Source organism: Lycium barbarum, chromosome 11, assembly GCF_019175385.1.
Source record: "Lycium barbarum isolate Lr01 chromosome 11, ASM1917538v2, whole genome shotgun sequence".
Taxonomy (NCBI): Eukaryota; Viridiplantae; Streptophyta; class Magnoliopsida; order Solanales; family Solanaceae; genus Lycium; species Lycium barbarum.
This window is the reverse complement of record NC_083347.1, coordinates 7,648,985-7,667,432: the sequence shown is the minus strand read 5'-3', so window position 1 is coordinate 7,667,432 and position 18,448 is coordinate 7,648,985. Positions and strand designations below refer to the sequence as shown.

At 35.1% G+C, this 18,448-nt stretch overlaps 2 protein-coding genes and 1 pseudogene across 3 annotated transcripts; 1 reads left to right on the top strand and 2 right to left on the bottom strand.

The window, feature by feature from the left end:
- The first annotated feature begins 1,391 nt into the window (after nt 1-1,391).
- Nucleotides 1,392-3,439, top strand: LOC132618320 (seipin-2-like). The gene is made up of 2 exons (XM_060333386.1): nt 1,392-2,366; nt 2,801-3,439. The coding sequence occupies exons 1-2, from the start codon at nt 1,446-1,448 to the stop codon at nt 3,284-3,286; spliced, it is 1,407 nt and encodes a 468-aa protein (XP_060189369.1). The 5' UTR covers nt 1,392-1,445; the 3' UTR covers nt 3,287-3,439.
- Nucleotides 3,440-6,130: 2,691 nt separating this feature from the next.
- On the bottom strand, nt 6,131-6,756 carry LOC132619388 (GTP-binding nuclear protein Ran-B1-like; annotated as a pseudogene).
- Nucleotides 6,757-10,666: 3,910 nt separating this feature from the next.
- Nucleotides 10,667-18,156, bottom strand: LOC132619996 (uncharacterized). Of its 2 annotated transcripts, XM_060334738.1 has the most exons (7): nt 16,523-18,155; nt 14,581-14,820; nt 13,469-13,558; nt 11,955-12,104; nt 11,719-11,843; nt 11,243-11,372; nt 10,667-11,085 (listed from the first exon to the last, which is right to left on the bottom strand). In XM_060334738.1, the coding sequence occupies exons 1-7, from the start codon at nt 17,207-17,209 to the stop codon at nt 10,960-10,962; spliced, it is 1,548 nt and encodes a 515-aa protein (XP_060190721.1). In that variant the 5' UTR covers nt 17,210-18,155; the 3' UTR covers nt 10,667-10,959. The 2 variants fall into 2 exon arrangements, with proteins under 2 accessions (XP_060190721.1, XP_060190722.1); XM_060334739.1 differs by lacking the exon at nt 13,469-13,558 and having other exon boundaries at nt 16,523-18,156.
- Nucleotides 18,157-18,448: the final 292 nt, after the last annotated feature.

The following is an 18,448-nucleotide window of genomic DNA, read 5'->3' as shown; positions in this document are numbered from 1 at the left end:
TGGCTTCTATTTTCTAAACTTAATTCTTGGCTACAAGCCTACAAATATGCCAATGGTTTATCCCAACCAACAATATGCGATGATTGTCATGAATATGATGTTGGGCCTTTTGTGTGGCAGGCCCAGTATTCCCTGGACTATTTTGTAATGGGCCCTAAATCTAGCTAATCTAATTTAAAGTTCCAATTTCAAGTAATATCTCTGCTCCGTATCACATTGAATTGCTGTTAGCGTTACATATTGAAAAAGAATAAAAAAACTGCTGTGAATCTAGCTTGTTTAAAGTTGTGATAGATAATATTATTTCTGTTTCCCATTGGGTGTTAAATATATGCTTTTGAGCTCGACTAATCAGAGACCTCTGACTAGAAATAATGAGATACTTACCATCCACACAATCTTTAATGATATTTATGTAAGACAATTGAAGAATAGAGATTGGGTCATTTTTACAGAGAATTGATATAAATAGCCCGTCCATCCAAAAAAAAGGCTGGCAATTTATAATATACACATATTCATATATTATGTATATTGACTAGCGGATATAAATATTTTTAGCCAAGTAGGGAAATGTGTAACTGTGTCTATTTTTTATGGTCTTTTTGTGACAGCATAATGGGTTCCCATCCAGCCAAAAATACAAAAGAAACTTGAGACTCTGAGAGTCACAATTTCTCTGGGTGTGCGTGCCAGTGCCATAAAAACGTCTGACATTTTGGACTATATTCTACTTAAAAATAATTATAATAACTTCAGCAAAAAAAGGATAATAATATTAATAACCAAGGCTGCACTTGAAATATTAACGAAATAGAAGTTCCAATGATTCTCTTATATGTATTCTTCTTTCTTTAATTTAGTTTGCTTTTCCCATTTAATTTTCAGATCTTAAAGGGAATTAATCAGGGATGTTGATATGTGTGTCACACTGCAGCATAAGTTATCCTGAAGCCATGACAATGAAAGTTGAGCTGAGTATTCCAGTTATCATATGACAATGCAACCAATTAGTACCCCCTCTGTTAGAATTTATGTGTTCTACTTTTTCTAATAGTATGTTCCAAAAAGATTATCGTATTTTCTTATTTAGAAATAATTTATTTTTAAACTTCTTATTTTATCTTTAATGAAATGTATTTTAGTCACACAAATATTTATAACTTATTTCAAATCATAAGTTTCAAAGTATTTTCCTCTTTCTTAATTCCATGTCCAATTGAGACGGAAGGAATAATGTATTGTGCTATTGGCTAATGCAACTAGCAAATCTACCAATATGAGCCCTCCATTTGTTTAGCATTCCAAGAAAATGAAAAACATTTATTTCTTCCTTATAAAATAGGCCTCTTGCGTTCACTAACAACTTTCACAGGGAAGTCCCTCTTTGTCACCTCTCTTTTTACACTATCCAATTCTTGAGTTAATCTTTCCCAATTACATCCATGGATGAACAAGCAAGATTAGGTGAAAATGCTGTTGGCATTGATGGTGATAATTTTCTTGAATTCAATTGCAAAGATTACAAAAAATCACCAAATTTTGTCACAAATTTGGTGAAGTATTCTTTGCTTGTTGGAGCTGAAAAGGCCTTAATGGGTCGAAAATCTCAAGAAGCATTTTCATGCTCAAGTTTAAGTTCATGGACCGACGAAGCGACTGCTCGCGAAAAAAGGAGAAACAAAGGCAAAACAGTCCTTCAAGAAGAGAAATTAGCATGTGGAACCCCTAGGGACTCTGCAATTGAGTCAAGTAACGAGCATTTTAGTACTGAACTATCGTTTGATTTTACTGCTTTTTTAGCAGTAACCATGCTCAAACTATTCGGATTTCAAATGAGTCTAATGGTAAAACTTTTTACATTCCCCATTTCCTTGATGAATTTCTGGATAATGGTATTGACATTACCATTTAATACACTAACTTTAGCCAAAGAGAATTTAAAGAAGCAACTAATGAATCTAGGCACAAAATCTTGGTTGACTTTGATGTCTTTTGTATTCAGCCAAATTAAGGCCCAAAGATCTATGTTGAAGCTGACAGTAAGGTTCTGTTGGGCTTTGTTTTGGGCTGCCTATGTTTGTTTTCTGCTTGTTGGTTTGTTGGTGATGGGCTTTGTGGTAAGTGGGCTTACTATGAGACGTTTGTTGGAAGAACCAATTGAGACAACAAAGGCCTTGAATTTTGATTACACAAAAACTAGCCCAGTTGCTTTTGTACCTCTTGCAGCTTCTGGACTTTCTGCTCCATTGGTTTCCAAGCCCAAAATTGAAGACAGGCCCATACCTTATAATCACAAGTTGCAGCTTACTGTTTCATTAACCATGCCTGAATCCGAGTACAACAGGAAGCTTGGGATTTTCCAGGTATCCTTAAGTTCCATTTTTTTTATGTGTGATTTTTCGAGTTTCTTTTGTATATGGCCACTGATCTTTATCCACTTAAAGTTACAAATCTTTTTTTTACGCATCAAAGTAACTGAACTTTTACCACCATATCAATATAGTCACCAAATATTCCGACAATTACAGTAAGTCATAAATTATTTTTAGACACGTTAAAGTAATAGAACTCTAATTAACTTTATTTAGTGGGTAAACTTATGTGAATTTAACATTATAATGAGTAAGGTTCATGTGCCAAAATTTTTTGACTCTATTATTATAGCTGTTAAAATTCAATTACTTGAATATAACAATAAATGACGTACGCAGGATTTGTAAGCGGGTGTTAGCATTTGAATAAGTGAACAAATGAATAAATCACTACTATACTCATTGTATTAATTTTTTCTTTAAAGGTAAGGGTGGACTGCTTATCAACAAATGGCAAGGTGACGGCAACCTCAAGCTACCCAACCATGCTACTATTCAAAAGCCAACCAATCCGATTAGTCCAAACAGCAATAAAATCCATACCACTTGTCACTGGTTTTCAATCAGAAGTACAAAACCTTAAACTTGTCATAAACGATTTCACAGAAGGTTTCGAGCCAACAGCATGCTTTAAGGTTGTTCTTGAAAAAAGAGCAGAATACCAACCAGAAGGTGCTGGCATACCAGAAATTTATGCAGCAACATTACATGTGGAAACTGAATTACCTCAAATTAAAAGAATCATTTGGATTTGGAGAAGAACTGTTTTTGTGTGGATTGGGATTTTGGTGTTTTTGAGTCAGATCAGTTTTGCTTTGATATTTTGTCGGCCTGTGCTTTTACCAGGGAAAAGGATCATGACAGTTCTTGGAACTAAAAAGAATGCCCAAAAGAACAAAATCTCATGGTGAGAGATTGAACAATATTTCAAGAATGCATTTAGCAAATTAAATTTTTAGTAGGATTATTATTGTCACTTCTTGTATTTCTTACTGTATTATTGTCAAGGATGAACGACAATATTGTTGTTGCGGACTTAAATAAATGAAAGTACTATCACGTCTTTAATAGTTTAAACTTTTTCATGATGCGATTTACAGATTACACAAATCAATCATTATTATTGTTTAGGTAGCGACTAGTCAAAACCTGTTTTTATACATGTTTTAAAGTTCAGTTTTTCAATTCAAAACTTCAGGAGATATTGTACCCTTAAATTCAACGTTTTTCCGTTCAAAAAACTTGAGAACATTGTGTTATAAAGTTTAATCTTTCAATTCAAAACTTCATGATATGTCAAGCAAAATCCTGACCTTCAAAAAAGTTCTTAGAACACATAGCAACATCCCATAAAGATTAGAGCTGAAAAATTGAACTTTAGAACAATGTTGAGGAAGTAGAGAAGAAGAAGAAGAAGAAGAAGAAGAAGAAGAAGAAGAAGAAGAGGAAGCAACACTTGTCCGCCTTTAGTTATGGTTAAACAGTAAATAATTTACAAGTGCATGATTAGACTGAAACAATGAGATATTACTATCCCCTTTTATTTTCTTTAATCAAATATCACTACTAAAAATCATTATTTTCCCACTGAATTTCTCACCGAAAAATAATTAGTTGCTATGCCCACTGGATGTCAGAGGGAAAAACCTAAATAAATTTGTATTTTCATACAGAAAAATTACAAAGTTTTCCAGCGTTTCAATGGGAACTTGTTTCTCACCATGTGTTTTCCCAGTGAATTGGTTCGGTGGAAATGAGGTGGGAAAAATCATGTTTTATAATGCAAAATTTTCACTGAATGTCGGTGAGAAAAACCTCTGTTTCTAGTAGTGTATGTAGTGTTGAAAAATGGAACTTGTATTGAGAAAAGAAAGTCTTTTTTTTTTTTTTCACATGAATTGTCTTAGTTCATGTATAGGAAATTAATTATGATACATGTATTATTCTAGTTTGTTCATGAACAAGGGAAGATGAAAGTTGTTCAAGAGAAGATAAAAAGATATTTCGAATTACATTAGGTACATGCTAGAAGAAAACCTATAAATACCTGTGCAGTTTAACTATTTTATTTAAGTTAAGATGGTGGAAGAATATATTCCCCACTTCTTTCCAAAGAGAATGATTGATTATGTAGGTTAAGTCGGTGGAAGAAAATATTTCCGACTTTTTTTCAAAGGAAATGATTGATTATGTAAGTCAAGTTGAGTGGAACAAAAAAGAATAGTTGCCTCACTTGTCTTCAAGAGAGATGAGTAACTTGAGTGTCGTCTCCGAGTAATATTTCTAACATTTGGTATCACAACCACTTGTCTTAAGGGACCCCTAGAGAACCTGAATTTTTGAAAGATCTGAAAGAATGAATTTTCAGATTTAGATGAATATGAAATTAGCTACAATAGCTACGAGAATTCTGTGCTAGAGAAGCATAAGCTTGAAGTAATTATTTTGGTAGGTGGAACTACCAAAATTTTTAAAATGAACAACTTTTGAAGGATGTTTTTTAGGACAAGGAACCCAACAAAGGTATAACCTTGATGAAGCAGTTACGTATGAAGTAGCTGCACAACGAAGAATCTCGAGTAGAGAGGTAGTGGATAATAGTGCTTCCATGAGAAAGATGAATAAGAAAATCACAGTCTCATCTACCAAGTATTGATAAAGAGATGTTGGAGAAGGTTTCTTTTTATGAAACCCGAGAAGAGATGAAGATGAAAATGTTTATGATTATAAACATGAGAAAGCATGTTGTCGAGTCTTACAACACTAGCTTTGATGAAATTTAAGGAAGTGATTCCTGAAGAGATGGACGCTTCTAAAATATTATCTATCATGTTGTGGAATCTAAAAAGATTTCTACAATAAATATGATATTGAGAAAATTATGAAAACGAACTGCTCATGCTGCTGAGAAGTCTCGAAAAGGGGAGAGCAATGCTGAAGAGGAAAGTTCTGATGAAACTGATGATGACAACCTCAATTTCATGAAGGAAACATCTTCTGAGAAGATGAGGATGTTTTGAAGAATGATGAGATCACATAACGAATATAGTCTTGAGCTAGCTTTGCAAGTCAAGGTTGTGATCAACTCAAACTCAAACTCGAAGAAGAGGAGGAAGAGGAGACAACTTTGTTACTAACTCTTCAGGAATAAGAAGCTGAAATCCAGATTTGAGAAGTTGAAGAATATTTTGTGAATTCCGTCCTCAAGGTTCAAGGAGTGTTGAAAAATGAACCTTTTATTGAGAAAAGAAAAAGTTTTTTTTTTTTTTTGATACATGAATTGTCTAAGTTCATGTTTAAGAAATTAATTATGATGCATGTACTATTCCAGTTTGTTCATGAACTTGAGAAGATAAAAGGATATTTAGAATTAAATTAGGTACATGCTAGAAGAAAGTCTATAAATACCTATGTAGTTTAACTATTTTAAATTAAGTTAAGTTGGTGGAAGAATACATTCCCCGCTTCTCTTCAAAGAAAATGATTAATTATGTAAGTTAAATTGGTGGAAAAAAATATTCCTCACTTTTATTCAAAGGGAATGATTGATTATGTAAGTCAAATTGAGTGGAACAATGAAGAGTCGTCGTTGCCTCACTTGTCTTCAATAGAGAATTTGATTGGTTGAGAGTATCTCCTCCGATTTTCCAACATGTAGGCAAGTAATTTAAGTAACAAATTCAAACAGAGCCTCAAAAAAGTGCAACATCAGGGATAAAAATATAACACTTGATCTGGAAAGCGGTAAGATGCAGCTAGCAAGAGCTCGCCTCCACAAAGTACAAATTAGCGTCCCCAACAATCATTTTAGCAAGATACAAAAAAGGCATCTCAAAATTATAGTTACTCTTACCCGAAATCTCATAGTACTGCAAATTCTTCTTCCTGTGGAATGTAACTTGCCTCGCCCTAACCTGTTTGTTCTTTAACATCAACTTTGTTTCCACAAAGAACAATGTGGATGTTTTCTTCGCAAACTCTGCGAAGATCGCGGTACCACGTACGAACATTCTGCTAGGTTACCCGGGACGTAACATCAAACATATAACTGCACGTTGACCATCAACCGCAGTAACCGAAGGACGAAAAATTTTATAATGTGTCTCACACAATGACATTAATTTTGTGATATGAGATAAAAATAGTACACCTAGAATTTTTGGACCAAAAAGTATAAGATGGGGCTCCACTTTTTAGTCTTACAAAAAGAGCCTCACATAACTAATATCTAACAATCAAATTCCGTGATTTGTGAAGAAGTATAATGGATGTACCTCCACATCAATCGTGGGTTCATATTTTTTCTCCAATTCACCAGTAAGATGCCTTTTTACAAAGTTGTCTTCCCACTTCCTCCATCTCCCACAATTTTGGTAGTCATATTAAAAGGGAAGAAGAAAAACGGCAGCAAATTTGCTAGATAATTTCCCGAAGGAAAAGTAATTAATTCATAATAAATAATCTCTATAATTCGTCAAAAATAAATAGTAGCACCCTATTTATAAGGGTAAAAAACCTACTTTAACTATAATTGAAAATTTTAGTCCTATATGAAGTTGACCAAATTTTATATTTAGACGTGAATTAAATAAACTAACAAATATCAAATCCTAAACGAATTTGGTTTTCCGGATTAGTGTTACAATATTTCCAATTTGTAAGAAGAATTACCATTTATATACATTATTATAATGCCTTTGAACGGCTTCATACAAGTACCTCGTTTTATGGGATTCTCATATTCATCTCCAAATTATAACACAACACAAAATTAAGTTTCCAAAACCAAATAAGTCTTAAATTAATAGGATTTTCCTTTTCCAACCACAACTCAAATTACCAAATATATCCAGCTCACGCCACATATAAATACACCATAATATTGGACAACCTCGTACCAACAAAAATAAAGTGCATTATCCCTTCCGACAACCTCGCACCCAGTAATTATGTTCACCATCACAGAAGAAAAAACCTCATGCAGTAAAAATTCTGCACAAAAAGCAGATGGATTTCGATTTCACCCAACAGATGGAGAATTGATGAAATATCTTTTACTCCATGTGTTAGGAATACCTTATTCTAATTTTGTTCCAATTAAATACGAAGATCTTTATTCTAAAGAGCCATGGGTTATTTTTAATGGTAAAAAAGAGAAGACTTTGTATTTTTTCACTGAGTTGAAGAAAAAAAAGTCAGAAAATACAAGGTATGTTAGAAGTGTTGGAAAAGGTTCATGGAAATCACAAGACAAAGGGAAAAAAGTGTGTAGTGAAAGAGGTTCACTTTTGGGATACAAAAGAAGTTTAAGGTACCAAAATTCATGTTCACCACAAGATGGACAGTGGCTAATGAAGGAATATTCACTTTGTGAAACTGTCAAGAGCTACTTGCGTCAACGTTCTCGTGTAAGTTCACAATAATCATAATTTTCTGATATGAGCCTTTGATTTTGTTTTTTTGGTATAATCATTGGGAGTTTATCCTAAACTCCCTTCGCCGATATGTTATATAGCAGATGTTGATTCTCCTTGGCTTCTTCGTGAAAACCGTTGATATTAAGATTTTGAATCCCCTTAATAAAAAAATTAGCTTCCATATTTGTGCGACACCCACATTGATTAATCCAAATTCACATTGCTTAAGGCAGTAAGGCCTATAAGGGGAAGCTCTCCCTGTCAGGATTGTTTTTCATTCCTTAGTCTTGAACTCGAGACCAGTGGCGGATCTAAGTAGTTTGCAGGGCTCGACCGAAAAATTACACGTATTTATAAGGTTAAAATTATTTTTTTATGTGTATATAATAGATGTTGAACCCCCTTGACCACTTCGTGTATTTACTTCTTTATATGTTTGAACCCCTAGGCGAAAATCCTGGCTCCGCCACTGCTCGAAACTCTCTGATTAAGTATAGAAGAGTGTTATCCATACCACCACAGCGGTTTTGATTTGCTTATGGTCATCTTCTTTTTTGTTTTCCACCCGGTGTCTAACACCTGCATTGGGACCGATTAAATTTAAATTCATGCCAGAAGTCCCACATTGGATGTGTATACATTTTGCTGGCTAGCATGGGGGAAAATTGTATATGGTTCGGTGAGAGGCCGCTGATATTAAGTTTAACTTAACCCAATATTTTGGAGCTAAATTAGGCTAAGGTGGCGTTTGTTTTAGAGTGCGCGCAAACTGTTTTTGCATATCCAATTAGTTTTGGATTTTTTTTTTTTAATGAACCCGTGTTTGATAGGCGGATAGAAAATTTTAGTTCTATGGGTTCAAGACTCAAGTTTCAACTACTAAGAGCCTGTTTGGATGAGCTTATGTCTATAAGCTGCAAATAGCTTATAAGCTAAAAAAAAATAAGTTGGAGTAGTCTAACTTATTTTTTTGGATTATAAGTTGTTTTCAGCTTATAAACTGTTTTAGATAAGCTAAGTCAAATGGGCCCAATTATCTTTTTGAGCTTATTTTAAGCACAAAATGACTTTAAGCTGGCCAGTCAAACACTCAAAAAAACTTAAAACAGCTTATAAGCAACTTATAAGCCAATCCAAACGGGCTCTAAGCCAATAACCTTGTTTGAGTAAGTGTTCAAAATTCAATATTTTCAACAATTTCTATGATTTTTCATAAATAAATTCACGTCTACACTAAAAATTATAGGTTCAAATGAACATATAACTATACTATTGAATACGCCCCTGCTAACTCTTTTTTTTTTTTCTTTTGTGAAATTTGTCTAAAACTCCAAAACTTCATTCAATCTCCTTCACCGAAAAATCGGACCTTATGTAAAAGGTCAATTTTTTTATTGTTTATATATGTTAATATTACTAGATAATGAACACCTCGATGAAAATTCTACCTTCACCTATGCATCTAGCTATCGCGAAACCAATCTTTGTAAATTCCAAACAACACAACCTATTTCACCTCAATACTATTTTTTCCCCAAATTTATCACTCTACATTTTTGAGATAATAAGTTTCTAGTACATTAAAATTTCACCACAGTTGTCTTTACTTTCCTTCTTTTTTGCATGATTTCTACTATATTAACAGTCGATTTTTCTTTTTTTGCAGAGTTATAACAAAGATAATTACGTACTTTGCCGAATCAAAAGAAAGGCTGAAAAAGATGATCCAATTGCCCAAAAAGAGACAATTGAAGTTGAAGAGCTTGATGAAATTATTGATCCTCCTCATGGCTCTCCTTATTTATCAAACGATGCAACAAAATTGCGTCTTGCCAATGGAAACTACAACCTTTAGTTTCATGAAAAGGCTACTAACTACCAGTTTAGCTGGTCTTGTTATACCTTAGCTAGAAGTAGAAATTAGATACATGCAATAGTTGTGTATATATTTATACAGCACCAATTCGTGCAAATATACACATTTTGACTAGTGATGAGATATATTATTTGGAGTCAGACTTGAGTATGGAGTGAATATACATTGATTTGATTCTTCTATTGAACATGCAAAGGCTAGGGAATATACATTGATTTGATTTTTTTTATTTTATTTAACATGCAAGGCCATGCTGAGACTCAGAACTCCAATAATAAAATGAGGGTAATGTTTGATATTATGGCATCCTATTTTACATGAACGAAAACATTTGAGAAGCAGTTATCAACCACGTGGCTTCCCGAAAATCATTCGAGAAAAGACCTGTAAAAAAAGTTGGATATTATTTGACAAAATAAAATCAGAAGTTCTTAGTGTCAATCAGTGTTTTAAAAGTAAAAGGCCGGGATGCGAGACGGGACGTTTTACTTAGTACGGGCGGAGACGTATGTCCCATGAATTTTTAATTAATGTAGTAAAATAGTATAGTAATATAAAAATTATAAAAAATATATTAATATTTTAAAAATTAAAACATGATTAAAGAAATTCATAGAAAACAAAACTTATAACACCAATTATCGAGAAGTTTAATACCGACGGGATGGGCCGGGCAAATCTTACCGCGACTAATCTGCTCCACTCCTGTAACTTTTAAGTTATGAGAGAAATATTCCCATCACAATCCAATAGCTGCACTAAATTCTCTAGAATAAAATAAAAACATCCGGCTTTTTTGTCACAATTTGAATTGACTCATTTGGTTCAAAATATTTAGTTACTTTAAGAACTCTAACGTCTAATATAAGCAAATCTTAAAATCAAACATCGCTCAAAACATACTCCACAATAATTCTTTTGATTATAGAACAATAAAACAAGAGGTAAAGATTTCTTTTTTAGAAAAAATAGCTACAACTTCAACAAAACCTGAAAAATGAAAGGAAGAAAACCAGTTAATTTCGATCAAAAGGAGTCTAAATCAGTCAATTCGGAACAAAAAGCTGTACAACGAGCTTAGACTTCTAAAAGAGGAAACGTAAATATGCTTATCTTTGTAACTATAGAGCCAATTTCACCGTTTCGCAATTAAAGAAAAATAATACCAGTACAGAGTTTAGATGTTGAACTATACACGCGACAGTCCTTCATTGCCATACTGAAGGCATAGGCTATTTACAGTTGATTGCTGTATTATGTAGCTTTTGGGCAGGAGAAATTTCTTCATGTATTAAAACTCGATGCCGCTGTTCAACTGAACGGAGAAGGAAGGCCTGCCAATGTTGCCAAGAGGGGTTTCAACCTTAACAACCACCCCTGAGCTCCCAACATTTCCATTCCACTTTGATCGCCCAAGCTGCATTTGCACAAGAAAAAAGGGTTATGTCAAAATAAAGTACAAAAAAACAAGAAGCGGGAACGTGGGGTGGAGTGAGAGCCGGTGCCTGGCATGGTGACAACCCCCTGCCCCCTCCGCCCAAAAAAAAGATTGGAGGAGTTCAGAAATGACTCACAGCTAAAGATGCAAAAGCAGAAGAGTGTGTTGCAAGTGCACAGCCACAGATGATATTTAGTTCTTCCTTTAGAGAATGTGTGATTTCTGCCTGCAAACCGGGGCTGCTCCCACCAAATGTCGGGCATACACTGATACCATAGTGGAAAAATGAAAATGAATAGACGACGACTGATTAAAACTCAAGAATTGTTTCCACATTAAAGATATGAATAACTATAAGTAACTGTACATGTAAGCACAATGCAAGTGCAATGAACACAATTACCATATCACAGAGAAGACCAGGAAAAGGCCATGACAATTGAAGATTTCAGTTTTATATAAAAATACAGAAAACTTATATCGAGAAACTCCTCAATTGTGGAGCAACGTCTCCTTATTTGCACTGCACAATTGGATGTTAATGCCAACACCATAAAACAGCAGATAGCAGAAAAGTTCAGTGTTTAACAAATATGAAGCAGATAGTATTACCTTAATTGAACAGTTGGCCTATACATGAGACCAGATCTCTTCCAAGCTAAAGCCTGGGTAACCCCAAGGCTACATGATTTGTCGGGCCAATGCACCATCGGCGTAATGCATGTTCCCCATTTATTCTGCATATAATAAATGAAAGTATTATCTTAAATAAAACACCTGAAGAAGTGGCTGAAAAAGTACAGAAATCATCGAATGTCAATAATTCCTCACGTTAAACATCACCTCACCTTGCAAGAGAAACTGAACTTGAGATCCCCGGGGTATTGGCCCTGGGCTTGAAGCAAACCTCCACATAGAGGTAAAAAGGCACTGGTGGAAAAACCCTCCCCAGCTACATAAGTTATTTGACCATTTGGAAACTGCAAGTCCATAAACGACTGGCAAAATAAAGAGGTTCAGTGAGTTGCTAAGCAACAAATACATGAGTAATTAAGCTTCCAAATCCAGAAAAACAACAGTGAAGAAAAGCATCTGAGATCAAATTCTTGTGCACCAAGTCTGCTACTTAAGTGGAGAATGGTCCCATACCCACCAAGTTGAATAAAAGGATTACCAGGTCATGCACCCTTATGTTACTGTTCTTGCTTGCATGTAAACTTAATAGAGACAAGTTAATAGAGATCAATACGTCAACACCACATCCTGAATAAAGTATCAGGTTCTTAAGCCACCTCCAATCACCGAGTCTCTATTCTAGCATGTGCTATGTAAAGCAGCATTGGAAATTTAGCTCAGGGATTACCGAGGTGAAGAAAGTATCGTGAGACAAATAACCATTTTTTTTTCAGGCCTTCAAATATATAAGACATTGTATGTGGCTGAAAGAGTACGGAGTTAATAATAACTTTTTAAATCGAGTCGAAGCTACTCCAATAGAATATCTATTGAAGGATTAACAAGTAAACATATCTATATTACACTGCTGCATTTCTGAATTAATTGATGAACGTCAATCTTTTTCCTTCTCTAATGAGCATTCTGTACTATAATGGCACAAGAGGTGCAGAAAGAAGGTTCTCAGTTAGTTACGGCGTAGACCTGGTAATATTGGAGAAGCAGCAATCTTTCAGTAAAGACTCATGAGAAGTGGGTGTCTGTCTTAGCCTAGTGGGTAGAGAACCAAATATTGGTGCAGGTTCTCTACTTTGTGTTTATCAGGACTTCCCACCCTCACCTTGAACATAACAAGAACAAATATGAGGTACAGCCCTCATTACACAAACGTATTAAAAAAATCATGGATGACACACACTGAACAACAGACATAACAGAAGAGCACCACATAATCATCACCCTCAATAACATGTGGACTAGAAAATAAGGTTAGAATTTCAAGGGATACAAGAGTGGACTGAAAGCACACCGACTAAGATTACACCACAGCTTCAAACCCAGGTTAAGAACTTCCCAATCTTTTCAAACCTTTCTGCTTAATGGAAGGAAAAAGAAAAATATAAGAGAGAGCAGAGCTAGTGGGTTCTGATATGTACTGGTTTCAATTCATCTTTAGACCACCTCTCAGTAGACAAAATTAAAGACTTAATAGAGCATCATGGCTGCCAGGGAAATGTTACCAGCTATGTCATCAGCTAGCATACAGTTAAAGAAAAGTAATTCTTCAATAATGAGAAGTGTATTAAAAAAACATGGTAGACAAACATAGAAGAAAGGGAGCAACAGCATAGCTCCAGAAAATTAGCAGAAATACCAGTAGTTTACATCAATATAAAGCTCCACTTACACATGCAAAAGGATTAAGACAAATCATCGACATAAGCAGCCACCTTCGATGTTTTGACCAAACAGCTGGACAAAGAGAATGCATCCCACGCTGTCCATTGATCAAAAGAGACAAGTAAATTAATGCAATTTATTGTACACACAACAAATGTAAAAAAGATGTGTCAATTCAGGGGAGGCCAAAATAATTCAATCTTTTCAGAGACCAGCTCATTATGAGCACTGACCCATTACCAAATTAAAAGGACAGAGTTCTTTTTTTTGATGAAGTACATAATTTCACTGCTGGCAGGACAGACAGTTTTAAGATAATAATTTTTTGTTTTCACAAGAAGTTCAAGATCCTAACATTGACTATCTGTATGACCAGTAAAAATTACCGAGTGGAACAAACTTTAAACACATTACCATTCCATTTCCAGAATATGTCTTCATTTTCATGCTGCAGAATTAACTCAATGTTATGTATTTCTCTTCAAAGCCAAAGGAGGACCAGTAACAAAACAGTAACCGAATACAAAAGTACTTCGCGTGAATTGTCCAATTGAATCTGAATTCCAAATGAATGATCAATTCATGTACACAAGGCTCAATAGAGCTTTTATGGTGACAGAAAATATCAAAAAACTGGTGCTTCGTATACTGCTAGTTTGCTCACCAGTGCCTGTCATTTTTCACTTCCTTTTTTTCTCCTTTGCTTTCAGATGTGTGTCATGTGATATTAGGTAGACAATTAACAGATTATAAATCTATACAAGCAAGGTTACTGATATCATTCATTAAATATGGTAACAATTTCTTGACTAAATTTGGTACACAAGGACATCGCAGGCTTGGGATTCAAGATAAGTTCATGGCCTCTCCATCAGAGTAGATAAACCATGCCAACATTACAGATTCTATATTCATATCGGTACCTACTGCTTCCCTGCCAATCCGATTCCACAATTACATGTAATACAAGCTAAACTATCATGAATATCTAAACTTGTGCCTGTACAACAGACATGCTACAACACAGCCAATATGCCCCCAAAACCCCCCAGGTGGCCAAAAGTACTGGAAGATTTCTCAACACAAGCAAAAAATGTCCTAAAGTTACAGTTAGCATACCTTCCTGTCATAGCCATACCAAAGAAGGTGCTGCTTAGACAAGTGAACTGGCAGAAGTAGTGTTGAATCACGGACAAAAAGTACTGGGCCAAGTTGGACAAGGAACAGGGAAGAATTTTCATTTCCTGATGTGGAACTGCCCTGTGATGCCTCTACTCTCCATAAATCTCCTCTAGCAGCCACAGAACTTTCTACATTCCCGGTCCTACTTTCATATGTTGATGAAAAGTTGATTGTACCCTGCACTTGGAGATCAAGCAAGTAAGATCTCAAATCTCCACAACAGAGAAATATAAATCACAACGTATTTCTCACCTCATGCAAACCTACACAAGTTTAGAGCAGGTACACTCCCACAACTGGCCCCATAGCCCCAATTTTATCTTATTAAAAAGGGAATTGGCGGGGATCAAGAGAATCACTACTTTACACATGCATGATACATGAAATGACATAAATAAGCAGCCATTTGGTATGTATTTGCTAAGTTTTCTACCTACCGAAGCAAAATGACATGTAAATGTTGATCATCCCAGCCAAGATCTGGAAGCAAGGATCACTCAGCAAAATCAGAAGTTAATTGGAAGGTAATCGCTAGTTTAGCTTTGAATCAACTGTGCTGAATTGCCAACAATAATACTCTACTAAAAAGCTGATAAACAATAAGCACACAAATAAGTTCTGTAGCAGCAAGGGGCCGACAATATCTAGAAGCACCAAGTCCTAAAACAATCTCTGTTGCTTTCTCCTCATGACTATCTATCAGTCGGCGCTCCGGAATTTGAGAACCCGTAATTAAGAGGGGCTGGTGCTTACTACAGTTACTCCATAGTTAATACTATCGATTGTAATTCTCCTACTGGCAATTATTAATCTACATACGGATGCAGGAGCAGAGGGGCTGGTGAAACCAGTTCTGTCCATAGGGGTTTGAAATTAATTTTATCTGGTTTAGATAACTTTGTCATGCTTGTTTCCTAGTCATATTAGCATTTATTTATTTCTATCTTTGTTCCTTTTAAATGTTTCTTGATTTACAAGGACTCCTTGTTTGATTCGGACAAGAGTTCTTTAGTCCTTTTTTAAACAGAATAGGAACATGATCGCAGTACTTTGTAATTATTCAACCTCAATGTTACATTTTCAAAAAAAAAAAAATTATTCAACCTGTTATTCTCCATTATATTTTCCCTTTGGCTTCACATTTTCTTAAAGGAACTTTCAGGGTTTGCCCTTAGGTCCCCGCAAAGGATTTTCCCTCAGTTTTCCTCTGAGATTCTAGGCTAACATTTCCCTTCTACAGGTCTCCCGCTTACATAGTCTCTATAAGAACTTAACCCATATGTTCAAAGAGGATCCCTGTCACTACTTATTATAGGTTTAACACGACCTATGATGGGAAAGCCAGCTAACTATACATGGAAAGCAAGCCTTCGGCATCACTATGGGCAAACTCTATACCTCTACCACTGCCTTGAGCCCTTGAAAAATTAGTGGGGCATTCCAAAACAGTAGACATACGTTATACTTGCTAATGCTCGTATTCAAAGTAAAACTTTGCAAATATTCATTTTTCACATCATTGCAGCTTAAGTATCTTTTTGAAACAGATTGCAGCTTAAGTATCTTCCGAGTGCAAAATCTAAAATATACTTACTTAGGCAATGTATCCAATAACAAACTAACGGGAATCTTCATTTTTTTAACACTGCAGCTTAAGTGTCTTATAAATGCAGAAATCTTCTTCCGGTTATAGCATCAAAACGTTTATAACATGCGAAGCAAGAATCATATCAATGATTGAAAACATATAAGTTACTCCTCAATCTCCATACTGTTTGGTTATCTTTTCTCGCTTCACAAGTATGAGCCAAAAAATAAAGAAATTTATAGATGTGACTGGAAAAGAACATAACACTTTCACGTTTCACTAAAAGTTTACCTGTGATCTGCCAAAATGTTTGAATGCCTTCAAATTAACACCAAAAAACTCCTCTTCACTTGGTCTATCTTCGGCTGAATCCTCTTCAGTATACCCATATCCCCTGAATCTTTCGGCCAACGACCCCAAATCCTCCTGCAGGGTAATACTTAGATCAGCTCTTTGGCTATCTGTCACAGCCATCAAAGAGGATCCTAAATGCTCATCTTGCCGAAAAGGCACCGGCAACTTCCTGAGAAACTGGTGAACCATTCCATTCAAGCAAACCCCGAAGTCTGCTCCAGCCTGCCCTATTCTGTTTCCGATATCAAGAATTGATGAAACCACTGGAATTGCAGAGCTATCCACACCTATCCCAAAATCCCTCGGAATGAAATTTTGACTTGGCAACTCTACATCGAAAATCTTGGAAGCTTGTCCTATTCTATTCCCCATATCGAAAATTGCTGAAACCCCAGCAATTGCAGATTTATCCACAGCTATCCCAAAATCCCTTGGAATGAAATTTTGACTCGGGAACTCTACATCAAAAAGCTTGGAACTTTGAGAATAAGGCCATGGAAACGACGGAGGAGTAATATGCGACTGAATCAAACCAGTAACTCCTTGAGCAAGCTTATCCGCTAAGTCTTGCCCATGCCTTTGAACCTCTTCCCATGCTTCAAATGATCTCTCCACAGACATCATTTCCTAAACCTCACTTCCTTCACCAAAATAACCCTTCAATTTCTTCTGAATATTCAAATTAGCCCTAAAATTCACTCTCTAACAAAACAGTATCAAACTGTATTACTACAACAAGCATCGATTACAACTCAGATCTTTCCACAGACACGGTTTCCAAAACTTCACCAAAACAACCCTTCAATTTCTTTCAAATATTCAAAAATAGCCCTTAACTTTCACTATATAAGAAAACAATATCAAACTGTATTACTGTCACAAGCATCAATTAAAACTCAGATCTTTCCATAGACATCATTTCCAAAACTTAACCTCCTTCACCAAAACAACCCCTAAATTTCTTTAAAATCTTCAAAACAGCCCTTAAATTTCAGTCTATAACGGTACTACTGTAACAAGCATCAATTACAACTTAAACAATCCCGTTCTTCTCTAGACCCAGCTTAGTCATCAATTCTAAAACTTCACCAAAATAACCCTTCAATTTCTTTTGAATATTCAAATTAGCCCTTAAGTTTCACTCTATAAGTAAACACTATCAAAAGCATCTATTACAACTTAAACAATCCCGTTGATCCATAACAACTTAAATTCCATAATAATAGTCTGATCTCAGGTTTTACCAACTAAAACCCAACTTCACAAATACACAAACAATCAATACAAGTTTCTAGAACGTTACCAGGATAACCGAACACTCAGCTCTTAGCTCAAAACCTCAAATAGACCCGTTTATCGACCCGGTGATGCTCAGAAAAAGTTAAAATACCTTATTAGGATCCACAAAACAGACTAAATAGTGCTCTAGTTGTTAGGGTTTGTAAGAGATATGATTGAAATACATAGAGATGAAAAGTATGAAATTGATTTTTTTTTTTGTTTTGTGGTTTGAAGAGAGTAATAAAAAGGGCGTGTTAGGAAGTGCGCATACCCTTTTCTGTTAATGCCACGTTGGTAGCGATAAAGCCTTGTGGTTCTGATGATAAAAAATTGTTTTCAAATTGGGCCTCATGTGTCGACATCGAGGGCTTCTTCTACAATTTTCTAGGTAAAACTTATACAAATAGCTATTTTTTTTATCGGTTCTAACAATTTACAGCTATAAGTTGCAAAATTACAATTCGTAACTGTTTTTATTGTATTTCTGATCATTTTCGTTTTAACGAAATACAAAATCACCGTTGAGTAAAAAACAGTTGTATTTAAGGAAATAAATATCTTCGCGTTTTCGAAATACAACGA

What these genes read in the sequence shown, in the direction of transcription:
- LOC132618320 (XM_060333386.1), top strand. Translation starts at nt 1,446, where the DNA reads ATGGATGAACAAGCAAGATTAGGTGAAAATGCTGTTGGCATTGATGGT. An exon ending in GGAAGCTTGGGATTTTCCAG is followed by an intron (nt 2,367 to 2,800) that starts GTATCCTTAAGT and finishes TTTTCTTTAAAG; the next exon opens with GTAAGGGTGGACTGCTTATC.
- LOC132619996 (XM_060334738.1), bottom strand. Translation starts at nt 17,209, where the DNA reads ATGATGTCTGTGGAGAGATCATTTGAAGCATGGGAAGAGGTTCAAAGG. An exon ending in AACATTTTGGCAGATCACAG is followed by an intron (nt 14,821 to 16,522) that starts GTAAACTTTTAG and finishes CTCCAAGTGCAG; the next exon opens with GGTACAATCAACTTTTCATC. An exon ending in GTCTTAATCCTTTTGCATGT is followed by an intron (nt 12,105 to 13,468) that starts GTAAGTGGAGCT and finishes TTATTTTGCCAG; the next exon opens with TCGTTTATGGACTTGCAGTT.